Source organism: Styela clava, chromosome 2 (assembly GCF_964204865.1).
Source record: "Styela clava chromosome 2, kaStyClav1.hap1.2, whole genome shotgun sequence".
Taxonomy (NCBI): domain Eukaryota; kingdom Metazoa; phylum Chordata; class Ascidiacea; order Stolidobranchia; family Styelidae; genus Styela; species Styela clava.
This window is the reverse complement of record NC_135251.1, coordinates 14985264-15005933: the sequence shown is the minus strand read 5'-3', so window position 1 is coordinate 15005933 and position 20670 is coordinate 14985264. Positions and strand designations below refer to the sequence as shown.

Here is a 20670-nt window from a genome sequence, read left to right as displayed (position 1 = left end):
GTCAACTTCTGCTAGTAACTCTGTTCCTGAAACCTGCAATTCGTCGTAACGATAAAGCATTTATCGAAAGTTCTGCTTCCTGTGTCGCGTGCTCCGAAGAACTCAAAAACGAGAGATTGGGTTGTTCTCAATTATATTCTCGGATCCATATGTTGTCATCCTATTTCTACTCTTCGCCGCAAATGATCCATCTCTATGATCAAGCCATTTTTAAAAGGGTTTCGCATAGTAGTTTTGATTGTAATCATAACATAATTTTTTTTCTTCCGCGTTTGCAATGGGCCTTTGAGGGTGTGATCACTTTGTTTATATGTTGCGTAAGTTACCATGCATCATGCGCGACGGTTGGCAAGGCATGGCGGCATTCGAGAGTCTTTACGCAAGGATCGTGCGCAGAGACAATGAATAAACACTGCGGGCTATAGTAGTTGATTATCACATCACCCCCCAGGCGATCCGGCTTGCGGCATGGAGTGTATTTACGGCGTATGAGTCTTCATATGTTCGTCAGCAGAACCATAATGTTACTAAAGTGGTTTGAATAGTAGAAATGTTTGGAAGTTTCATTTAGTCTTTGTAAGTTTGTTTCAGTGTTTATGGACGAGTATGGTAATGTTTTGAAAATATATATATAAATAAATTTTTCTTTTTTCCGCGGGATTGTTTATTTTTTACAAATCGTCTTTTCTCGAATACCGCTTTTCTCAAAGGTATAACAGCTACAGATATTATGACACTAATGAATATATATATATATACTAACATAGTATATACACACCAAGTTTTCATATCGAGATTATGTAATAATATGCGTGTATTTGGAACCTTTGTTTACCACATTTGGTGGTTTATGACATCTAAGTAAAGTTAGATTGTTTCTTACTCATCTGATGTTCTCTAACGTTAAAATTCGCAAGCAAAACAGAGACGAAACATAGGTGCGGGAGCATGCTACGCTGAACAAACTGGAGGGTTTGGTATAATGGTGATTTCGGGCCACTATCAAAAAGTCAGTTGAAATCTTTGCCAACACTTCCACAAATTTTATTTTTTAAATTTCACCCTCCACCCTCTTTGCTTTCAAACGTTTATTTATTTCTCAATCCGACTCTACAAGAGTAAATACACCGTCGGTTTCGTTAGATTGGTTGTGATATTAAATTCAACTAGACGACGTAGAATAGCCATGGTGCATTTACATCTATTTGCAAACTATGATAATTATTTGCCACAATTAGGCAGAAATTTTGAATGAGTAGTTTCTTTACACGTCAGAGAGCCCATAAGTCGGTTGGGAAGTTATTTTTATATATATTTCAAACAATATTTTGGTATTCAATATACTAAATCAGGTAATATTATATCATGTACAAAATGAATAATGACTACTGTCGAAATATGCTTACATTATAAGTGCTTGAAAAATGCTCAAATAAACTTAGTTTCGAATGCAGAACTAGTCGAATTTTCTTAATTATTTTCACATCCATTTGAAAACTATCTTAATCATGTAATTGGTGCTTCTCTCACGAGTCCCAGGACAATTAGGCAAAAAATCTTCAATGAATAGAGCTGATATACAGATCAGTGAGAGCCGAAACAGTAGAAGTTCAGAAACTCATTTGAAAAACTATTTGGTTATTGCAAACACTAAATTGAGCAAGCTATATTTTGTCGTATGCAGAATAAAAACAAGTGACACGAAATAATTTTTCTAAAGACGAAGATATAAAAAAAATGATATTTTTTCTTTCCATATTTAATTAACTTGATGATTGTATTTAGAATATATGGCAGATTTGAGAAAATTTCGTCACGGTATTATGGGACCATCAACGAGAAAAATAGTAATTTCTATTATGTTTGGATTGATTTTCTATATAGTTGCAACAAATATGTTGTGCCCAAGAAACATCGAAGCAAAAAGGTAAGATTAAACATAAAGTTGAAGTTCAGTAAGGGTATGACCATTATTTAGATTCAATTTCAAAATGTGCTTTGCATTTTGCTATATAACTGCTTGATACTTATAACTTTCATCTTGAATTCCTTTAATAATTTTTCGCCCTGTGTTCAACCCAAATAATTTCGAACGTTAGCAATGACCTGCATATATTATGGTACAAAGTTTGATTATTATAAAACAATGTAAGACAGCGAAATACAACAAAACTTTATAGAGAATCAATTATCCATATTTTGAAAATGTTTATGTAACTAGACACAGAGATATGAATAGTTTTGCTAAATTCTTGTTGGTGTTAACGCCAAATCGTTGCTATCGTAAATATCGCTTCTCTACTCAACTAATGGACTAACTGATTTTTCAAATTTTGAGTATTTGAAAATGGAAGAAGTTTCTATGGTAGGCGATTACTTTTATTCACTGTTTTCTAGCTTTCCTTCTGAGTAACGGGTGATCGCAAAAAAATAGGACCCAGGTCATTTAGGAGATATTTCAGAGTGAACATAACTTTCGTGAAACCTTTGGGTACAATCATGCACAAACATAAGTCCAAGTGTTTAATGAATTCACTTCATTTGTCGTAAAAGTAACTGAGACATTTGTGGGTTCTGTTTTTGTGGTCACTCTGTGCTACGAAGTCTTTCACTAAGAATTTTGCTGTTTCATTTTAATCAATGAAGAATCCGTATTTCCAGATTGCTTTTGTATTGGTTGGCCGCTGATCGTTTCATCAAACTTCGTGCTCTTAGGTCAAACCATACCTGTACCAATGCGAAACTTTCGTATCTGTTTGTTTAGGAGTTGCTCTCTTGTATTTCATGATTATGAAACCACAAAGTATATGTTTCGGTTTTCTAAATCGTTTTTTGTTAATGCTGAAACCAGAAATTACTTCCCTGTGTAACTATCGCTTTTTAGAAGTTGAATAGAAATTTTCAGAAAGCTTTTGCTATCACGTGTTTAATATTGGATCCGTTGTTTTTCTGTTTTCCCTTCAATGTTCCACCGCGTATAATTTCGCAAATCGATTTGGGTGAGCGAGTGCTTCAGAAATGCGTATTTTACTAGTACTGGTATATACTACGAACAAACATATGTTAATTGAATGACCATAGTACTAAATTATCATTTCATGATATACACCAAATATTTCGTTATTCAACTCAGAACAAAATTTATTGTTCAACCTCAAAAATAGTCAAGCAATTAGTATAACGCATTTATCACCTGACTAGATTAACATGATTAAGCTAATTAACCTAACAGTAAACTTATAATTATGAAAATTTTATTCTAGTCTTGGTGCAGAAGAATGTGTGGAGTGGATGTCTTCATCAGAAATCCTTGATAACAATAACCTTCAGCATCCTCAAATAAAGCTAAATTCTGAAAGATTTCTTCTTCCATTGCTTTACAACGGCCCCACTAACCAGATCTGGGGATTGAGACAAGCAGCATACGTGGCAATTCTATTGAATCGAACGTTGGTATTACCATTATTCCACAAGCACATACTTGATGAATCTGGCCCGGGAACCATCATTGACGCTAGTCACAGGTGCTTTTTTATTGAGAAAATCAGTTTTATTCGTTTTAGCTTGAAAGAATTTAGTTTTTATTTGAAACCGATTCACTACGAATGCGATAATTAGTTTTTAACTTTACCGACTTTTAAAAAATCTGTACATGCAAAATGCAGATTTCAGGTCGACTCACTGTCAAGGCTGATGTCTGTAGTGACTGTAGATAAATATCACCAACACTGTGGAAAGAATGTAGATGTTGTACTCCAAGCAACTACTCCAAGAGACTGGACTGTTGAAAGTCTGAAACAGGCTGAAAAGGAATTAAATTTAGAGTTTCTTCAACGATCTGTGAGTTTTGCGGGTGAATATTTATTTCACATTTTAGGTTTACAAAACTACATTAATGTGCAAGTTTGTACGTAACTTCAAACCTTTGGTTGACTTTGACCGCATGCTGTACCAAATGAGGATATTTGTTGTACTCTTGTTTTGGTGATTCGAGAACTCTGTTGTCTTTAGCTGTGATCTGCAACAAAAGCGGGGGAATTTTTTTTATCAGGAGCTCTACTTTTACAAAATGTTAATAAATTTATATGCTACGCATTTACTAGTTTGAAATAAGGTGCAAAGATTTCCTAATACATCTGCTTGAACCTTTGTGCAAAGTTTATTCCTTTGCTCCATAGTTCATGCGCATTTGCCTCGATAATATCAGAAGCTTAATGCAACTCAACACTGAATATAATTTATGTACGAAATAACACAAATGACCGAACTAGGGAAAGTGGGCAATGAGACTGCTACGAGCCATTTTCATTTTCACTGTAGGGGAACTAATAGAACATAATTTTAACGCTTGATCAAGGGACCAAAATAAAAAAAGAAAGCTAACAAAAGGCAATACCTGCAAATGTCATCACACCTGAGTTCATACCATACATCTTCCTAGTGGTAGTTTGGAGTAAATATAAATTAAGATTTGATTTGAAACTTTGTATAAAACTCTCTACATTTTTTTTATTTCAGTCAAAAGGCATAATCAATCGATCCGGACCGTTTTCCCCCAACATCAAAGTGAAAGCTCCATTTACTGCCCACGCTGACAACAGCCGTATCATTCGAATGGCATATAAATCGGATGAGAAGTGCGCAATTTATCAGTTTCCATTCAGAGAAATAAAGATGAATGTGGATCATACTCCCAATCAAGTAATTTGTATATTATTTAACATTTAATAGTAATCTAGGAATTCTGTTGATCAATTGATAACTTTCATATGTACATCAATATGTTCGAGAGCAAGTATGAGAGTAGAAACTATTGGGAAAGTCAGCGGATGGGCTATTAGTCCAGTCCGGATATAAGAATAAAACTTTTAATATACCATAGTCTTTTGCTAATTTCTTTAGTTTTTGATTTTCCAGAGATGTGTGTCTTGTGTATTCTATGTAAGAAATCTTGTGGAAATTAATACAAACACATTTTCAATAACTTTTTGGCAACCAAAATAAATTAAAATTAACCACAGTCCAAGTCGATTCACTCGTAGTCGTTCACTCGTACAGTTATTGGAAAAGGTAATTTACAATCCAATTATGACGCGATAGTGTGCAAATATCCGCTTCAAACGGCGGCGGTGGCAGCCGACAAGTGATGCGGATGAAAGATTAGACAATGATCTTTATTTATTTAACGGTGCGCGTGAGCGTGGATTCGAAAAACTGTGTGTAACCGTCATGCATTAAATACACTGTTATACCGTCAACTCGGTAATGATATTTCGCGGGAATGAGATTCACGAAATTTCGCTATGGCGTTTTGAAGAGATCCCGTCACGAGTTGATTGTCTGGTCATTTTACTAAGTTAATTGAATAGGCCCCCTAGGTCGCCTGAAAACAAAAATGGGTTTAAGATGTTTTCCAAAAGCAAAGTCGTATAGCAAGTTTTGATATTTCATTACATGTTCATCAAAATCAGTCCAGCAAGACGGTTCGATTCGGAAAGGTCAAAGAGGTCTCAGAGAATACTTAGCGCTACTTAATTACGTGTCCAAACTAACGAGATGATAACAGTTGTACATCTGCCTGACGATTTGTCAACGTACTGCATATATTTTATCTTCATTAACTTTAAAAATTCAATACAAATACTTATTGAAATATCAAAATTAGATGAATGTTCTTAATTGAAGTTCTGTATAGTTATTTGCAGAGGATGACGGGTTGTCTTCCCGTTGAAATTTTCCACTATTGCCCATAATCTGAGAACAAAACGACAAATTAATTGATGCACATAGGACGAGCAAATTTAGTAGGATCATTTTTCCGACCATACTTTCAGTTCAACGTTGCAGAGTATGGGCACCTTACGCCACACGATTCATTCGAGAAATTCCGGTAGGCCTATATAGTGCTGTCAGCAGGACACTCGAATTTAAACAATTACATTTTGTTAACCAAACACTTTGTGTGAAGTGTGCTCATCATACGTAAATAGAAGCACTTTCATCATTTTAATATTGCCTTACCACTGCGACGTTAAAGGCCGAACCCAGGATGAGGTATTTGTTAATGCTGTAATTCAAACTACAGTTTATCAACGCAGGTCGTACACTGTCCAGTTTATACCAATAAATCCTTGAGCATTAAAATTTATTTTTCTGTTTCCAAACAACAACCTATCGTGCCATAACACCGCACCGGCATCCTGCCAGTACCAACTACCGGTATTTCAATTTCAGCCGTGTACATTTACATCCACGTGCATTTGCACCCACAGACAATCGCACCTGCAATTTGTACACACGGACATTAGCACCCATGTACATTTGAACTGGCGGATATACCCGCGCACATTTGAAACTACATACATTCACATTTGCAACCATGTACATTTGCACCCTCGAACATGTTCGCCCGCGCACATTTGAAACCACATACATTTGCAACCATGTACATTTGCACCCAGTGCATTTGCGCACGCGAACATTTGCACCAACGTACATTTGCACCCGCGTGCATTTGCACCCGTAAACATTTGCATCTACGTGCATTTGCACCCGAGCACATTTGAAACCATATGCATTTGAACCCGCGTGCATTTGCACCTACAGACAATTGCACCAGCATGCATTTGCACCCGCTTACATTTGCACCCGCGCACATTTAAAACCACATACATTTGCATCCTCGTGCATTTGCACTCAAGTACAACTGCACTCGCGTACATTTCTACCCACGTACATTTTCACCCGCGTACATTTGAACCCACGAACATTTGTTCCAGCGCACATTTGAAATCACATACATTTGCATCCGCGTGCATTTGCACACGAGGGTATCTGCACGCGCGTACATTTGCGCCCATGAACATTTGTACTCGGGATGTTTGCATCTATTGACATTTGCACACGTGAACAATTAAACAAATGCACACCAGTCTTTGAATTGAAAAAGGATTTATTGTCATTTGCGCCGAATTATTCTAATGATATGAATAGTAATGCAGACGAATTCACTGCAAACCCGCACGCGATTAATTTGGGTTTTCATCCACTTAGATCAAGCGAAACAAACGAAAAACAACCCGCATCGGTAGACACCATGGAAACAAGTGTCGTAAACAACTTTTTCCCTATAAATCCTGCTTTCGCAATCTCGAAGTCGTTTCTCGCTCTCCATTTTTCTCTTATCTCTCATTCCTGCTTGAAGCAAGTCTCCCTTGTCTTGTACAATTGATTTAACCCCAACGTGATGAATTTATCTATGACCAGTTTTCATTGCTAACTTCTATTTACCAAACACCAACGTAAATTCAATTAGGTTTTCGTTATTTCTTTGAAGAAAATGACTGACGAAAGTGGGATAGGATTATCTAAATATTAAACTTTATGTGATTAGTAAGCGTCAAAATTTCTAAAAAAAATTATAGATTCAAATTCATTAAAAAAAATTTATACCTGATAATTCACCCTTACGAGTTGATAAAAACATACTAAGTGAGAGGAAGGTAAATGTAATCAGTTGATAAGCGAGCAATGCCCAAATATATACTTGAATATCGTTTTATATGCCGCTTTAACCGGGATATATCCTGATATCTCAATTCGAAAACCACTGGGGTTCCTTCATTAACCCAAGTCAACTTTTCGTTTCCGAAGACAAAAAAATCTGGAAAACACATACGCGATGACATTGACATACAGAGTACAGACCGCACCACCCAACGCAAAACTAAGTTATATATATATAACTATATAAACCTTTATAATTTATTTATTATATATAAACCTTTATAATTTATCATGTTTTGATTTAGGTTAACATGCAAAAACATTATGATACGATTGTAGCTTGTTGATTGTTTAAAAATCGTGAACGCACGAACAATTGTCTGTTTATTTGTGTTTATGAAAATTGTCTATGAATCGTAGTCGAAAGCGTGAGAAATAACTTAATTTCCAATATTTTAGTCATGATTTAGATTGTTAATATAGATAACTTTTGTACTTTTTTATTACGCTTCAGTGAAATAACGAAGGAAACTTGAATGAACTGAGGTATTCAAAATGAGCAAATGCTTTACTGAACTTTAACAGATGATCACAACTGTTTACCGACCTATAGGTTTATGTTAATTGACAAATTAAACTTTTAAGTCTGATGTTATTAATTTCGAAATTCCTCAAACGTACACAATGAACCAATCGGCATTGAGAAAACATCCAGTTGGCGCAGTAGTTGCACACATTCAAATCAGAACAGAAAATTTACTTTTGTGGTGTTTCGTTTCAGAAGGAAAACATAGGTGACGTACATCTATTTTCTGAATCAACTGATGACATTTCATCACGGGCGTTGGTGAATTCGTTGTTCCAGAATATGCTTCCACCCAAATACATACAGGTAGGAAGAACTTTATGTTTTTATTTTTAGGTAAGATTTTGTTATAACAAAGTCATTTATATTTTTACTGAAATATAAAATTTATTGATATCGAAAGTCGAAACGTTTCTTAACGTTAAAAGGGAGCGAAAGGCTGCATCGGGGTACGTGGAGCGCAAGTGGAACAGGCGTATTCTCCAATGGAAATCGGTCTACGCTATAGCTATATACGCCGTTACCACACAAGCTGACACTAATCTTAACATTACTATATTATTTGTAAATTTATTGGGCTTCTCTATAAAAATATTATATTATAACTAATGACAGATAATATATTTTTAAGGAAATTACTGAAACATTTTTGGAACATGTCTTTGGTGGTAGTCCATATTTGGCACTGCATTGGAGATATGACAAAGAAGATTTCGGCAAATTCATGTGCAACAAAGAAGGTATTACAAGTTTTAAATTGATACTTAGAATACATGTATCGCCAAGTTTCTGTAAAATTGGTGCACTGGGACCCGTAAACAGGTTTATGCTCACTAACGCTAATAAATGGGGCAAGTGGGCAGACAGGATATGGGAATATTGTCTATACAGTACCATAGCACATTAATTAGATTGTAGTATTGAGAGTTGGGTTATTTGTAAATGAAAATAGAAAAGCTGAGCTTAGAATCGTGTCCATATATTTGAGCATAGCTCTCTTGTATTTTTGCATGTTTTTTACTGGTTGGAAAAAATAAATTTGACTTGAATCAGCTAAGTACCGGTACGTCGTTCACATGACGAGTGTCACGAATTGAACCATTCCTATAGGAAAACTTGATTCGACTTCTGTAAAATATATATATGGAAATAAAGTCTGATGGCTAACTAACCGCAGTGCCGGCTCACCCCAAAATTCATCATCTTATCAATCGAATATTCCTCAAATAATAATATGCCATCATTAGGGCTGGGTATTTCGAATCGAATGGTAAATTATTCGAATCGGTTCAGAGCAAAATTTCAAATCACCGCCATCTTTTTTTTTCCGCCAATGGTCGAAGTAAATTTATCAATTTTTTTTTATTGAAGCCATATTTTTTCAACGCAATTCTATCATGTGACTTTTTTCTATAGTGAGGTATTGGTGAAAACGTGTTTTTTTATTGCACGTGAAGGCTCAGCTATCTGCCCGAGGGATGTATTCTATGTTTTCAGTAATTTATGTGTCTGGAGGACCTAATACAATGAGAAAGTTGCATACGATTTTATATCTTCCAAGTATTCGAGTTCGATTCGGAAAAAATATTCGATACGATTCTGAAATCATCAGGTATTCGAAAATGCCCAGTCCTAGCAATCATACCTGTGAAATCCCCGATAATTTCTTATAAAATAGGTAGGCCTACATGATATCTTATAAAAGTAAATAATCAGAAATGGTCTATATTTCCTTAACCAAAAAATAAATAAACAAAGCGGACATGATCGAAAGCAAAACGTGCGGTCACGCAGTTCTCCCGCAGTTTACATAGAATAGATGAAAAACAAGCGCATCAAATTTTACGTATTTAAACCATTAGCCGATCAGTAAATCCAGAGTATGCTTAGTAACCACACAATAAATATCAATTAAAATATACCTCAACGCTATTAACTCTTTTAGGACGGAGACCACCCATCGTGAACTATTCCATCTGCCGTAAAATTGGAAAATTTCTAAAATGTTTGAACGCATATAAAACTCATTACACATGTCGCACAGCCCCAGTAAAAGTACCGTCAAACGCAGGAACTCGTAGTCTGCAAAATTTTCCTGTCTTATGGAGACCGATGGCCGTGGGTTGCTTCAGAGTTCAGCTTGAACCAGCGATTCCCAAAGTGGGCGTTTGCAACAATTGAGGGGGCGCTGACTTCAAATTGGGGGAGCGATGGATATTAAACTGGGCGATTGGGGGCGCTGACAACAAGCATAATATAGTTTCATTTACTTCAGTTATGTGATTTGTTTGACCAGGTTTTCTCGTAATTTTGGTGTGATGGATCTCATTTGACGTAATACCTTATGACTTTTTTTTTTCTATTCATTCCGCATTGTTTCGTAATATTACTAGTCTGGCGCATGACAGCCGTATAATAATGCTTCATTCGTCGCTGTCTTTCTTCTTCTGTCCGGCATGTTTTGTTGTTTATTTTCAAATTAACTCGCAGTTTTATTTTACTGCCGCGTTTCAAGGTAGGACATTTCTACGTTGCGACCCAACTGGTCCATTCATTATTCGTTTGGGGCCATTGAATAACTAGGCTACTTGACTTGGCAAACGACAAAGTTTCAGATCTAGCCTGTTGCGACACTTGCAATGTTATGCTCCACCTGATATTACTTAACCATTCGTGTTGCATAAGTTAATGTTATCTAAGATAGTGATCTAAGCCATTTAACTGATTTAGATCAGAACAGTATATTAAAATTAATTTTGAAGCATCGCAATGAGTTTGCCGAAGCGAAAATGTAGGCAATATAGCACAAGTTACCTCTGATATGGATTCATTACCAACCCAAATTCTGATTCGCAACCGATGTGTTTGCTGTGTGCAACAACCTTTTCTAATGAAGCGATGAAACCGCCCAGGCGTTCCCAGCATTTAACAAAAATTCATCCGGATGAAGCAGACGAAAATGTTGCATTTTTCGTACACTCTGGGATAATTTAAAGAAGCGAAAAACCATTGGTAATATGACTTCTAATTTATCCCAGAAAAGCGATGATGGTTTATACTTACAATTTGTCTTTGATGATAGCAAAAAGGGCAAACCGCATAAGATTGGTGAAGAATTAATTCTAGCATCAGTAAAGGAAGTTTTGAATTCTACAATTATCAAGTCTATTCCATTGAGCAATAATACAGTACAGAGACGAGTTGATGAAATGGCCTCTGATATAGAAGATAGAGGGCTTTCCAAGGGGAACTGCCTTACCCGATTTTACTCACTTTTCGACACTGTTGTTGAATTCCGATAAACTTGCGATCCGAGTCTCGCGAAAGATGTTATAGTGGTCAAAAATGATATTGCTTACTTGGCAGACAGACGATTTTACTCACTTTTCGACACTGTTGTTGAATTCCGATAAACTTGCGATCCGAGTCTCGCGAAAGATGTTATAGTGGTCAAAAATGATATTGCTTACTTGGCAGACATATTTTCCAAATTTAATGCACTGAATTTATCTCTTCAAGGAGACGACATAAAAGTGAAATCGGCTGTGTTTGGATTCAATATTGAACCTTGTGGGTTGTGGTTAGGGCTGGGCGTTTCGAAACACTGTTTCGATACGTTTCGAAACACTGATATGTCGAAACGGCGCTGTTTCGACTTCCGAAACGGACATTATGACGTGTTAGCAAAAACAATCTGAAATCGGTCAAAATATCATTCAGCGATGTCCGAGTCGAATTTCATATCCGAATATACAGTATTTATAACATGTCGTGGGAGTTTTTGAATGAAAATATTTTACAATTATTATCGTATATTTCAACATAGTCGAGATAGTCTGGGTTACTGCGGCAATAAATCTAAAATCAAATTTTGTCGTAATTAATCTTTTTCATCCTTAGTTTCTATAGTGACCGAGCATTTCCTGCATTTGCCCCATATAAACTAGCTCTTAAATATCATTTAGTATCTATCGCAGATTTTATTGTTACACTGGCTTCGTTAATAATAATATAGTTCAGTGCAAGTTTGCGGTATTAATTCATAAGAAATAATAAAAGCATAACAGTCGACGTGAAATATTTAAATCAGAACTGACTTGAAGAAAAATGAAACACGATTTTCAGTCTTAACTCTCCGTCATTGGCGGATGGAAATTTGTGAATTGGGTCGACTCATTTGATTACGACGATAATCGCGTTGTAAGCAAAATAAACAGTCAAAATTTGTGGGGGGCGGAATTTAGCTTAACGATGTTGATGTCACGCTGACGATAAACAGTCACAACGAAAGTTCTCCTGGACAAAAATCCGAATTTATGTTAATTTTACTGTATAATTTAAAACATTTCTCTGGCGCCTAGTTGTAGCTAATTTCAATCAACGATAATATCATGAAAGCCAATTTCCTGTGTTCATGGAGTTAAGAATGTATTTGGAATTCAGATTCAAAGATATTTTTTAAAATGTATTAGTCAAGTATTCGATTGTGGCTGGATCACAAGGCTCTGTGACATCGGATAATATAAAAAATGATCCCAATTATTACATAAGATCAGCGCAGGGTCGCATTGATACGTTGAGAGGCCCCATGCTATCCATGCTGCTTGTGAGCCCTATCTCTAACAATGACGTAATTCGTAATGATTATTCTGATGCAATTTGGTCACTGCTTTGTCATTAGCAGAAACCTTCATTGAATTTTCATTACCGTTTCATGCTCTCGATATAGCTTCGAGTGCTTCGTTTTTGTGGTTTTAATTCTTGAAAATATGTGCAATTATACATTAAATTCGATGGGTAATAATGGTTTTATTGTTTTTGACAAACGTGTGTTTCGTTTCGTTTCGTTTCGAAGGCAAAATTTCGTTTCGATTTCGAAACACCAGTGTTTCGAAAATGCCCAGCCCTACTTGTGGTTTATGAGCAAAATTTATCTCGGCGAGAATTTTTTCAATTTTTGAGCCTAGAACAAATAGACCCTAGTGGCAGGAGCATACCTAATAGTGACATAGATAATTACAGAAAGCATCTTCAAGAATTACCCAATGACATGTGATGTTCGTTTCAAGGATGTATTTCAATTGGCTATTCCGCCATGGATAATAGACCTATCCAATAATATTTTTGAACATGGAATTCTTGAGGAGGAACTTATAACACTGCAAAGCGATTTTGAACTCAAACCAAAGTTCAGTGTTTCGTATCAATCGTTCTGGGTACAAAATCAAATTAAGTTGAAATATCCTCACGTGTGGGATAGCGTTAAAAAGTTTTTCATTGCCTTTCCCAGCGCATACTTGGTAGAGCGTACGTGCAGTGTCATGACCGCGCTTCTGGATAACAAGAGAAACCGCCTTGACATAGTCAAACGAGGAGACTTAAGACTGTTTCTGACTAAAATGATACCGACTATTAATAGGATGGTGGCATTTCACCAGGCTCATCCTCCTCATTAGACTAAATATTATATGGAAAAAAAAATCTTTCATCTTTTTAGTCAGGGGGCGTTCAGCGTTCATTGGCCAACAAGTTGTCCAAGGGGGCGCTGCTAGAAAAAAAGTTTGGGAAACACTGGCTAAACGCAATGTGATTTCGGAAAAAAAATGGTGATGCGATTCTGCAATGTAAAAACACCTTCCTAAATTCTCTCTACTACTGTCATATTGGATAAACGTGTGATGATGAGATTTGGTCGGATTGTAGACCATGAATGATACCACTTGGAAAAATTCACAGCGACAAACTATCTTCAACCGTTTTAGAGATATTAATGCTGAAACATGGGCAGGAAAACGCTTATTAGCTTTGAGATACGAATATGATGGCATTTTACCTAAAATACTTCTGGCTTTAAAATTCAACTTAGAGCATCGGGAATTCGTATAATAAATGATCATATCTTCTACTTTTCAGAAAAATTCACAGCCGTAACGTCACTTCAATATTTTGCAAAATATTTACTGTCAAACACGGGGGTGTTGAGATTCATTTTGCTTCTGGTACCGAAGTCGTGGTATTTCGCACATTGTGACGTGATAAACAACGCATTTCAGCGTTGTACGTGATATATGCGCAATGTTCCCGATCAAACCTTGTATGATGATTAGCAAATAAACTGAATTTAATTCAGAAGAATTGAAAACAACAACGTTTAATAATTACGTATTTGCATAAATTGAAGATTATTGAAATATTTTACTTTTGAAACCCGTGATATTATATGTCTGTGTTTCTATGTTGATAACCAAGGGAATCCTGGAAATAAAAACACCCGATTTCTAGGATTTTTCTTCATATCCTCGTGTCCGCTTTATCTTTATATTATCCAAGAGAAGAGTATATTTCTCCACATTGCGCAACAAGTTGTAAGCAACATCGTGCTGTACGTTTATAATAATCAGAAAGTGTTCCCAATGGTAAATTTAGGACGTAGGCACTATGTCACGCACTCAAATGCGATATGCTAAATTCGGTAGTGGATAATGTAAACACTTCCACTCATTGGGGGAGCATAATATTTTTGTTGTATTTATTTTAGAAGGAACCGGTAATCAGAATCAAGCTGAAATGTGCAAAAAAGTGAACAGAATTTTGCCCAAATCTTTGGGAAGAGCAATGACAGAATACATTTCATACGTAAATGGAAAATCTAAAAGTGACGTGCGACATATATACATAGCAACACCAAAAACCCAATCAACCCTTCATTTCCTTCGTGATCTTACAAATGAATTAATCAGGTAATTTTTGTTTGTACAGATAAGTCGCCCGTTTCCGTGCATGTTTAGACTTGGTCTAAATAAAATTTTCATACTATGCTATACCGATTGTTAAATTAAACTCAAACAATTTTTGTTTTGCCTGTTTGAATATTTGTGATCGCAATACTGAACTTTCGTACAAACATACAAATTTACAGTAAAAACTTGATAGTCGTTACTCAAGTCGATTTGGAAAGTTTTGTGGAGAAGTCAGAACTTATTACGGCTTGTTCCTTTCTGGGAGAAAATTACAACGATTTTTCAGCTCTTGTTGAAATGGAGATATGTACTCGCAGTTCGGTAAGTTGATTCTTAACAATGTATCAAAGCACACCAAGCCAAAATACAGTTTGTGAGTTCCTTGGCACTTATTGGACACTCAATGTACATATTGATCGTTTTTGTTGCTATTTTTCTTCTTATTGTTATGAAAAAAAAATTGCTTTTCTCATTGGCGGTTCCGCATTCGCGTTAGTCGTTAAGAGTGCGGTACCGACATACCTGATTTGTCAGATTGAATACCCGTACCGGTACCACTTGTTAGTGTTTGTTTTTAGTAGTTTAAGGTAGCGGTCCAAACACTTAGGTCGACTCTTTATTCTCACAAGTATTGAATATTACGTTCAAGAATGAACTGAACGGATCGTTGTAAAAACGCGCGTCTTCATTCATGAATATCATGTTGTCGTAAAGGAATTCACAAAAGAACTGATAACTCTTATCAAGTACATATGGATCGTTTTTGTTGCTATTTTTCTTCTTATTGTTGTAAATAAATCGCTTTTCTCATTAACTACATTACCAATTGCTTTGAAATTTTCTTTATTTCAAAAATTTCGGTGGGCTCTATTGGATTTGTTTTATTTGTGCTATGGCGTCAATCAAAATTGCGAACCATGTAGCGGTTCCGCATTCGCGTCAGTCGTTAATAAGAGTGCGGTACCGGCATTCCTTATTTGTCAGATTGAATACCCGTACCGGTACTACTTGTTAGTGTTTGTTTTTAGTGGTTTAAGGATGTGGTCCAAACACTTAGGTGACCTCTTCGATTCTCAAAAGTATTGAATATTACGAGCAAGAATGAACTGAACAAATCGTTGTGAAAACGCGCGTCTTCATTCATGAATACCATGTTGTCGTAAAAAAATTCACAAAAGAACTGATAACTCTTATCAATTATTTTCACAGGTATTTCTGCGTTCAGTTTATTCTTCGTGGTCCGACAATATAGTTCTCAATCGGGACTTGGCAAACACGGACAATGCTTTGCGAAGATTTGATGTAGCGGCTCTAAAACTTCCAGTATTAGTAAATTAGATAAAAAGGATAGAAACAAGAGAATCTTGTCAAAAACACAGCACGAGCAAAAGCCCAACTATTTTTGTATGTATAGTGCACCTTGTCTTGTCGATGTGAAAAATTCGCCTCACTTCTTAACTATTAAATAAATAGCTTCAAAATGTCCAGTGGTTGAAGATTGTTGATGTCAATAGTTACTATTTTCAATAGAAGACTGGAGTATTTTATTGAAGATGCTGGATTAGATAGAATAATAAGTTCTTTGGCAAATGTAAATCTGTCACAATTCCGCCTCATGTTCAAATTATTCTACAAGAAACTGTGAAGACATTGCGACTGCGCAATATTGTAAATTTAATTATATATAAAATATTTAATTTATAAAAGCGTTTTGTATTTATTAAATGTATTTATTTTATGTACTTCATATTACAGTTTTTTTGTGATTTTGTAGTCATGCATTTGTATCAAAATATTGAAATTCGGATGTTCAGATCTTCACAATATAAAATACGCATATCGAAAAGTCAGCGTAATCAACATGTTGAAAATTGTAATTCTGTGAGCAGCTTTTTATCACAGCTGATTTTACAGTCGTTTGTTGTTGAAACGTAGGTACTAATGTATTTGGAAGTTATTGTACACGAACTCTAGGGCTAGGCTACATATTAACTTTTGTTATTATTTTGTTGTTGTTCTTATTTTACATTTTCTTGTAAGTATATTTCTTTAATGAAATAAATTCGATTTTTTTTTAAATAATGTGCCGATTGCTTTGAAATGTTCAGTGGTCAAAGATTGGTATTGTCTCTAGAAGGCTATTTTATTTTTGCCAATGTTCTCAATGAGATATGACATTTCATCTAAAATTCCGCTGTTTATTTTTATTCATTGGAATGCGTTTCATGACATTGTGAGGAATGTCTACCGTTTTGACTTTGCGAACTCGTGCCTGGTGGACAGGCGAGGTTGTGAACACTGCGGTACCGGTAGTCTACTGTGACAGATTGCGCACACGTACCACTTCGTTTTGGCTTTCGTGCCCATATATTTGAACATACCTGTCTTTTTTCTAAAGTTGAGTAGACCAAATTGTTGTAAGTTAATGACATTTAGTCTATACGAATCAGTTTCAAAATTCCTTTATCATTTTATGATAAAACATGATAAACAACTGAGCTCATGATATTCAGACGAGAGGCTTGCGAACGTATTAATATAAGGATATAAGTAATGTGATATCGTCCAGTAAACTAATTGATACCATGAAGTTAGGTAAAACGTTGAACAATACAATATATATATAGTTGTAAGATTAGGATATCAATCATACGAGCCAATTTCTTTGTGGTATTTATGTAGCCTATCATCGCCTAGCTATAGTTTCATTCGGTCTTTCTCATACCATGATATATCCGATGTCATGAATTCAAATAAAATTTTATATTACAATGGAGAACGTGTTCACAATAACGAACGTGATATCTTGCCTCTTTTCGTGGAGAACAATATAATATATATAGAGTTTATTTTAACATTTGCCCCCCATATATTTTGTCAGCGTCGATGGCTGAACTGGTAGAAATGACAAGGCAGAAACTACGGGGAAGCTAATTTAATATTTGTTTGTACGAACTAATAGAGAAAAGAGAGCTCAATTATGCAGAGGCCTACTTGCTCCTCACAGTTTAAACTCCGCAACTTCGGATTTTATACGTCAGAAAGTGAGAACGACTTGTTTTATAGAACTGAGGTATGTTGTGTTCTATGTATATACACCAGACTAGGCATGTTTCAGGAATTTCAACTAAAAATAAATTTGAATTCTGGAGGAGATTTTGCCATTAAAAGTAAATCAATTTTGGGTCGTGTATTGTTCAAATTTTGAATGTCACTTTTAATATTCCCACAATATCTATATCTTCAAAATGATAATTTAATGCTAAAAACAGTAAAACAACAGTTAGTAAAACATAGCCATTTGTGGGTATATTTCCTTGTAAAAGATATATTGATAACAAACTTTGCTTTTTAGTGGAATCCGAGTAGAAGAATATTTTTGGTCTACCGTGTCGTCACGTGGGCCTACCAATTGGGCTGGTGGATGGCGTACCACATTTATTTTGGTATATATGAACCAACGACGCTAACGACAACCTATCTGTTTCTTACTACGTGGGCATTTACCTTCAGTACAATATATTTCACTTTAGCTCTAGCACTCGCCATGGTTGGAGTGATTGACCAAAAAGACGGAACAACTATTAAAAAACGTAAGTTTTAACACAACTTTTGTTTTCATCTGTTTAAGCCTTTGTTGCATTTTGAGTTCCACTGGTTAAAAACAAATTTTCATTGTGGACATTTGCAAAATTTATCTGACAAACAATTTCAACCGGACCGGATCAGCACCACTTTTTCAGATGGCTTTTTTATTTACGATGTTTTCTTATGTTCTCGGTGTTATACTGTACCTGTATACTTATACTGTTTTCCCTATAGCCTAATTAGCAATCTATTGGACACCAAGTGGACCCACGAATCATGTTTCTAATATACATGCGGTTGCTACCAGGTTTAGTTGTAGTGTAGTAGTACAAACGAGTCCCGAGATCCTTGATGGACCAGGGATTCTCACATCTTTGTACACCCAAGTCATAAAACAGTCACCGAGAGTCCCTATAATGCAAATTAAGATATTAAGTTCGAATTAAGTTACCGCGTGTTAACCTGATATTATTCTACTAGTGCAAACAATAAATCTTAACAAATCAGAAATTTGACTTTATTAAGTAATCATTACTTTTGTCTCTACAGAATCAACAAAAGCTCTACGAGATTCTATGTGGGTCTTCCATTCGGTGATGCAAACTTTTAATGTTATTGTCACCGTTTTGTATTGGGCCGCCTTTCGAAGTAATCCTCCTATTGCATTTAGTTACCATACTCATGGCATAAACGTAGTATTAAGTGTAATTGATGTATTTGTAGTAGCTTTCCCTATGCGTCTTTTCCACGTTGTTTATCCATTTACTTTTTCTGTCGCCTACTTTACGGCAACGTTGATTTTTCATTTCGCTGGAGTTACATCAGCTGTTTATGCTCTTATCGATTGGGCAAATCACCCCGGCTTAGCTGCTGGTATAGGAGTTGCTGGATGTACGTTAGGATGCATTATCGGCCATTCATTCTTTTTTGGACTGTACTCACTACGGTTAATATTGTCGAGGAAGTCATCCAGTGTCGTCCGTCCCTCTCCCGTAGAATAAATATCGGAAAACAGACCAGAATAAGAAAAAAAAGTAGGAATGAAAATTTTGGGTCAATAGTTTTTCCTTTTCCATTATATACATATACTCCAAAGCGTTTTATGAATGCTCAGTTAGATTAATTATAATGTAGGTGTGTAATGATATAAGTTTTTGTTTCAATTGCCTTTCAAAATCTCCATTTTTCTCATTTTAGTTTCCCTTCTATACGTGTGTATTTTAAGATTGTCTCTATATTTTGAGTATAAAATTGCGGTTTTGGGATATATTTAGCGGTTCAACTACAAAGAGTAGCACGTAAAAATATAATAAATAAATATCATTAATTACAGAGAATAAGAATGTTTTGCAATAAACTATTCGGGTTGAAATATACCGTATATATATAAATATATTTATTGATATTTGAATTAACAAGAGAGCTATGCTCAAATATATGGATACGTCACAAGGTGTCGCTATTTTTTGTTCTGACACATAAAAAACGAATCTCTCGGAGTCCACAGAAATTTTTGAAAGAGGAAAAAGTAATAGCCTTCTAGCAAAAAAATCAATCTTTACCCACTGGAAATTTCAAAGCAATTGGTCCAGTACTCGAAGAGAAAAGCGATTCCATCATGACGAAGGGGAAGAATAACAAGAACAACGACATAATATTGAAAAGATCGTTATGTACACTGACGTGTCCAATAATTAATTATTATTTAATTATTCGTATTTACGGGAATAGACTTTAGTTTAGAGAGTGCTTCCAAAAAAAAAAAAACTGACTACAGATTTTGTCACACCCAACCCTCATTATCGTATGCCCTTCACTAGCATAGTAAATTTGATAGTCTAAATTTGTTCCCGATTTTATATATGCTTTGTCCTAAATCTGAGCTAGGAATATATACAGTAATAACAAAGTCTATTTGAACGAAAGCGGTAAAAGCCAAAGTCGGGCACAGTTTGTAGCAACATTTTGACATATACGAGATGTAAAATTTTTTATCAAATATCATGTAGTTTCGTCCTATCAAGTCAAGTTTATTTTTTCCATCCAGTAAAATAGTTTCGAAAAAATACGAAGAGAAAAGATAAACAAACAGTCGCAAGGAATTTGGTTATCGAGCAGTGACACTCAAGGATCTAGCATCTAATTAAAAAGATCGAGGAGTTCAGTTAATGTTTTTTGTCGAGAGTATAGCTTTTATACTGTATAAAAAAATCAATCAACTAATATATTTGGGGACTACTAAATATTTGA

General features: G+C 35.4%; 2 protein-coding genes across 5 annotated transcripts; both read left to right on the top strand.

The window, feature by feature from the left end:
• Positions 1-456: 456 nt before the first annotated feature.
• LOC120335707 (uncharacterized) lies at positions 457-16818 on the top strand. Of its 4 annotated transcripts, none has more exons than XM_039403289.2 (10): positions 457-576; positions 1786-1927; positions 3264-3524; positions 3666-3840; positions 4519-4701; positions 8288-8398; positions 8724-8832; positions 14631-14832; positions 15012-15153; positions 16042-16818. In XM_039403289.2, the coding sequence occupies exons 2-10, from the start codon at positions 1791-1793 to the stop codon at positions 16168-16170; spliced, it is 1449 nt and encodes a 482-aa protein (XP_039259223.2). In that variant the 5' UTR covers positions 457-576; positions 1786-1790; the 3' UTR covers positions 16171-16818. The 4 variants fall into 4 exon arrangements, with proteins under 4 accessions (XP_039259223.2, XP_039259222.2, XP_039259220.2 ...); XM_039403288.2 differs by having other exon boundaries at positions 531-609; positions 14634-14832; XM_039403286.2 differs by having other exon boundaries at positions 533-609.
• A 139-nt stretch (positions 16819-16957) lies between these two features.
• Positions 16958-20116, top strand: LOC120335708 (protein rolling stone-like). The gene is made up of 3 exons (XM_039403291.2): positions 16958-17905; positions 18188-18425; positions 18970-20116. Exons 1-3 carry the CDS (start codon positions 17813-17815, stop codon positions 19419-19421), a joined length of 783 nt encoding a protein of 260 aa, XP_039259225.2. The 5' UTR covers positions 16958-17812; the 3' UTR covers positions 19422-20116.
• Positions 20117-20670: the final 554 nt, after the last annotated feature.

Bases quoted from the DNA above. Each gene is read 5' to 3' on its own strand.
- LOC120335707 (XM_039403286.2), top strand. The intron at 3,841-4,518 runs GTGAGTTTTGCG...TTTTTATTTCAG, and splicing joins TAGAGTTTCTTCAACGATCT to TCAAAAGGCATAATCAATCG. The intron at 15,154-16,041 runs GTAAGTTGATTC...TTATTTTCACAG, and splicing joins AGATATGTACTCGCAGTTCG to GTATTTCTGCGTTCAGTTTA.
- LOC120335708 (XM_039403291.2), top strand. From the start codon at position 17,813: ATGCAGAGGCCTACTTGCTCCTCACAGTTTAAACTCCGCAACTTCGGA. The intron at 17,906-18,187 runs GTATGTTGTGTT...TTTGCTTTTTAG, and splicing joins ACTTGTTTTATAGAACTGAG to TGGAATCCGAGTAGAAGAAT. The intron at 18,426-18,969 runs GTAAGTTTTAAC...TTGTCTCTACAG, and splicing joins CGGAACAACTATTAAAAAAC to AATCAACAAAAGCTCTACGA.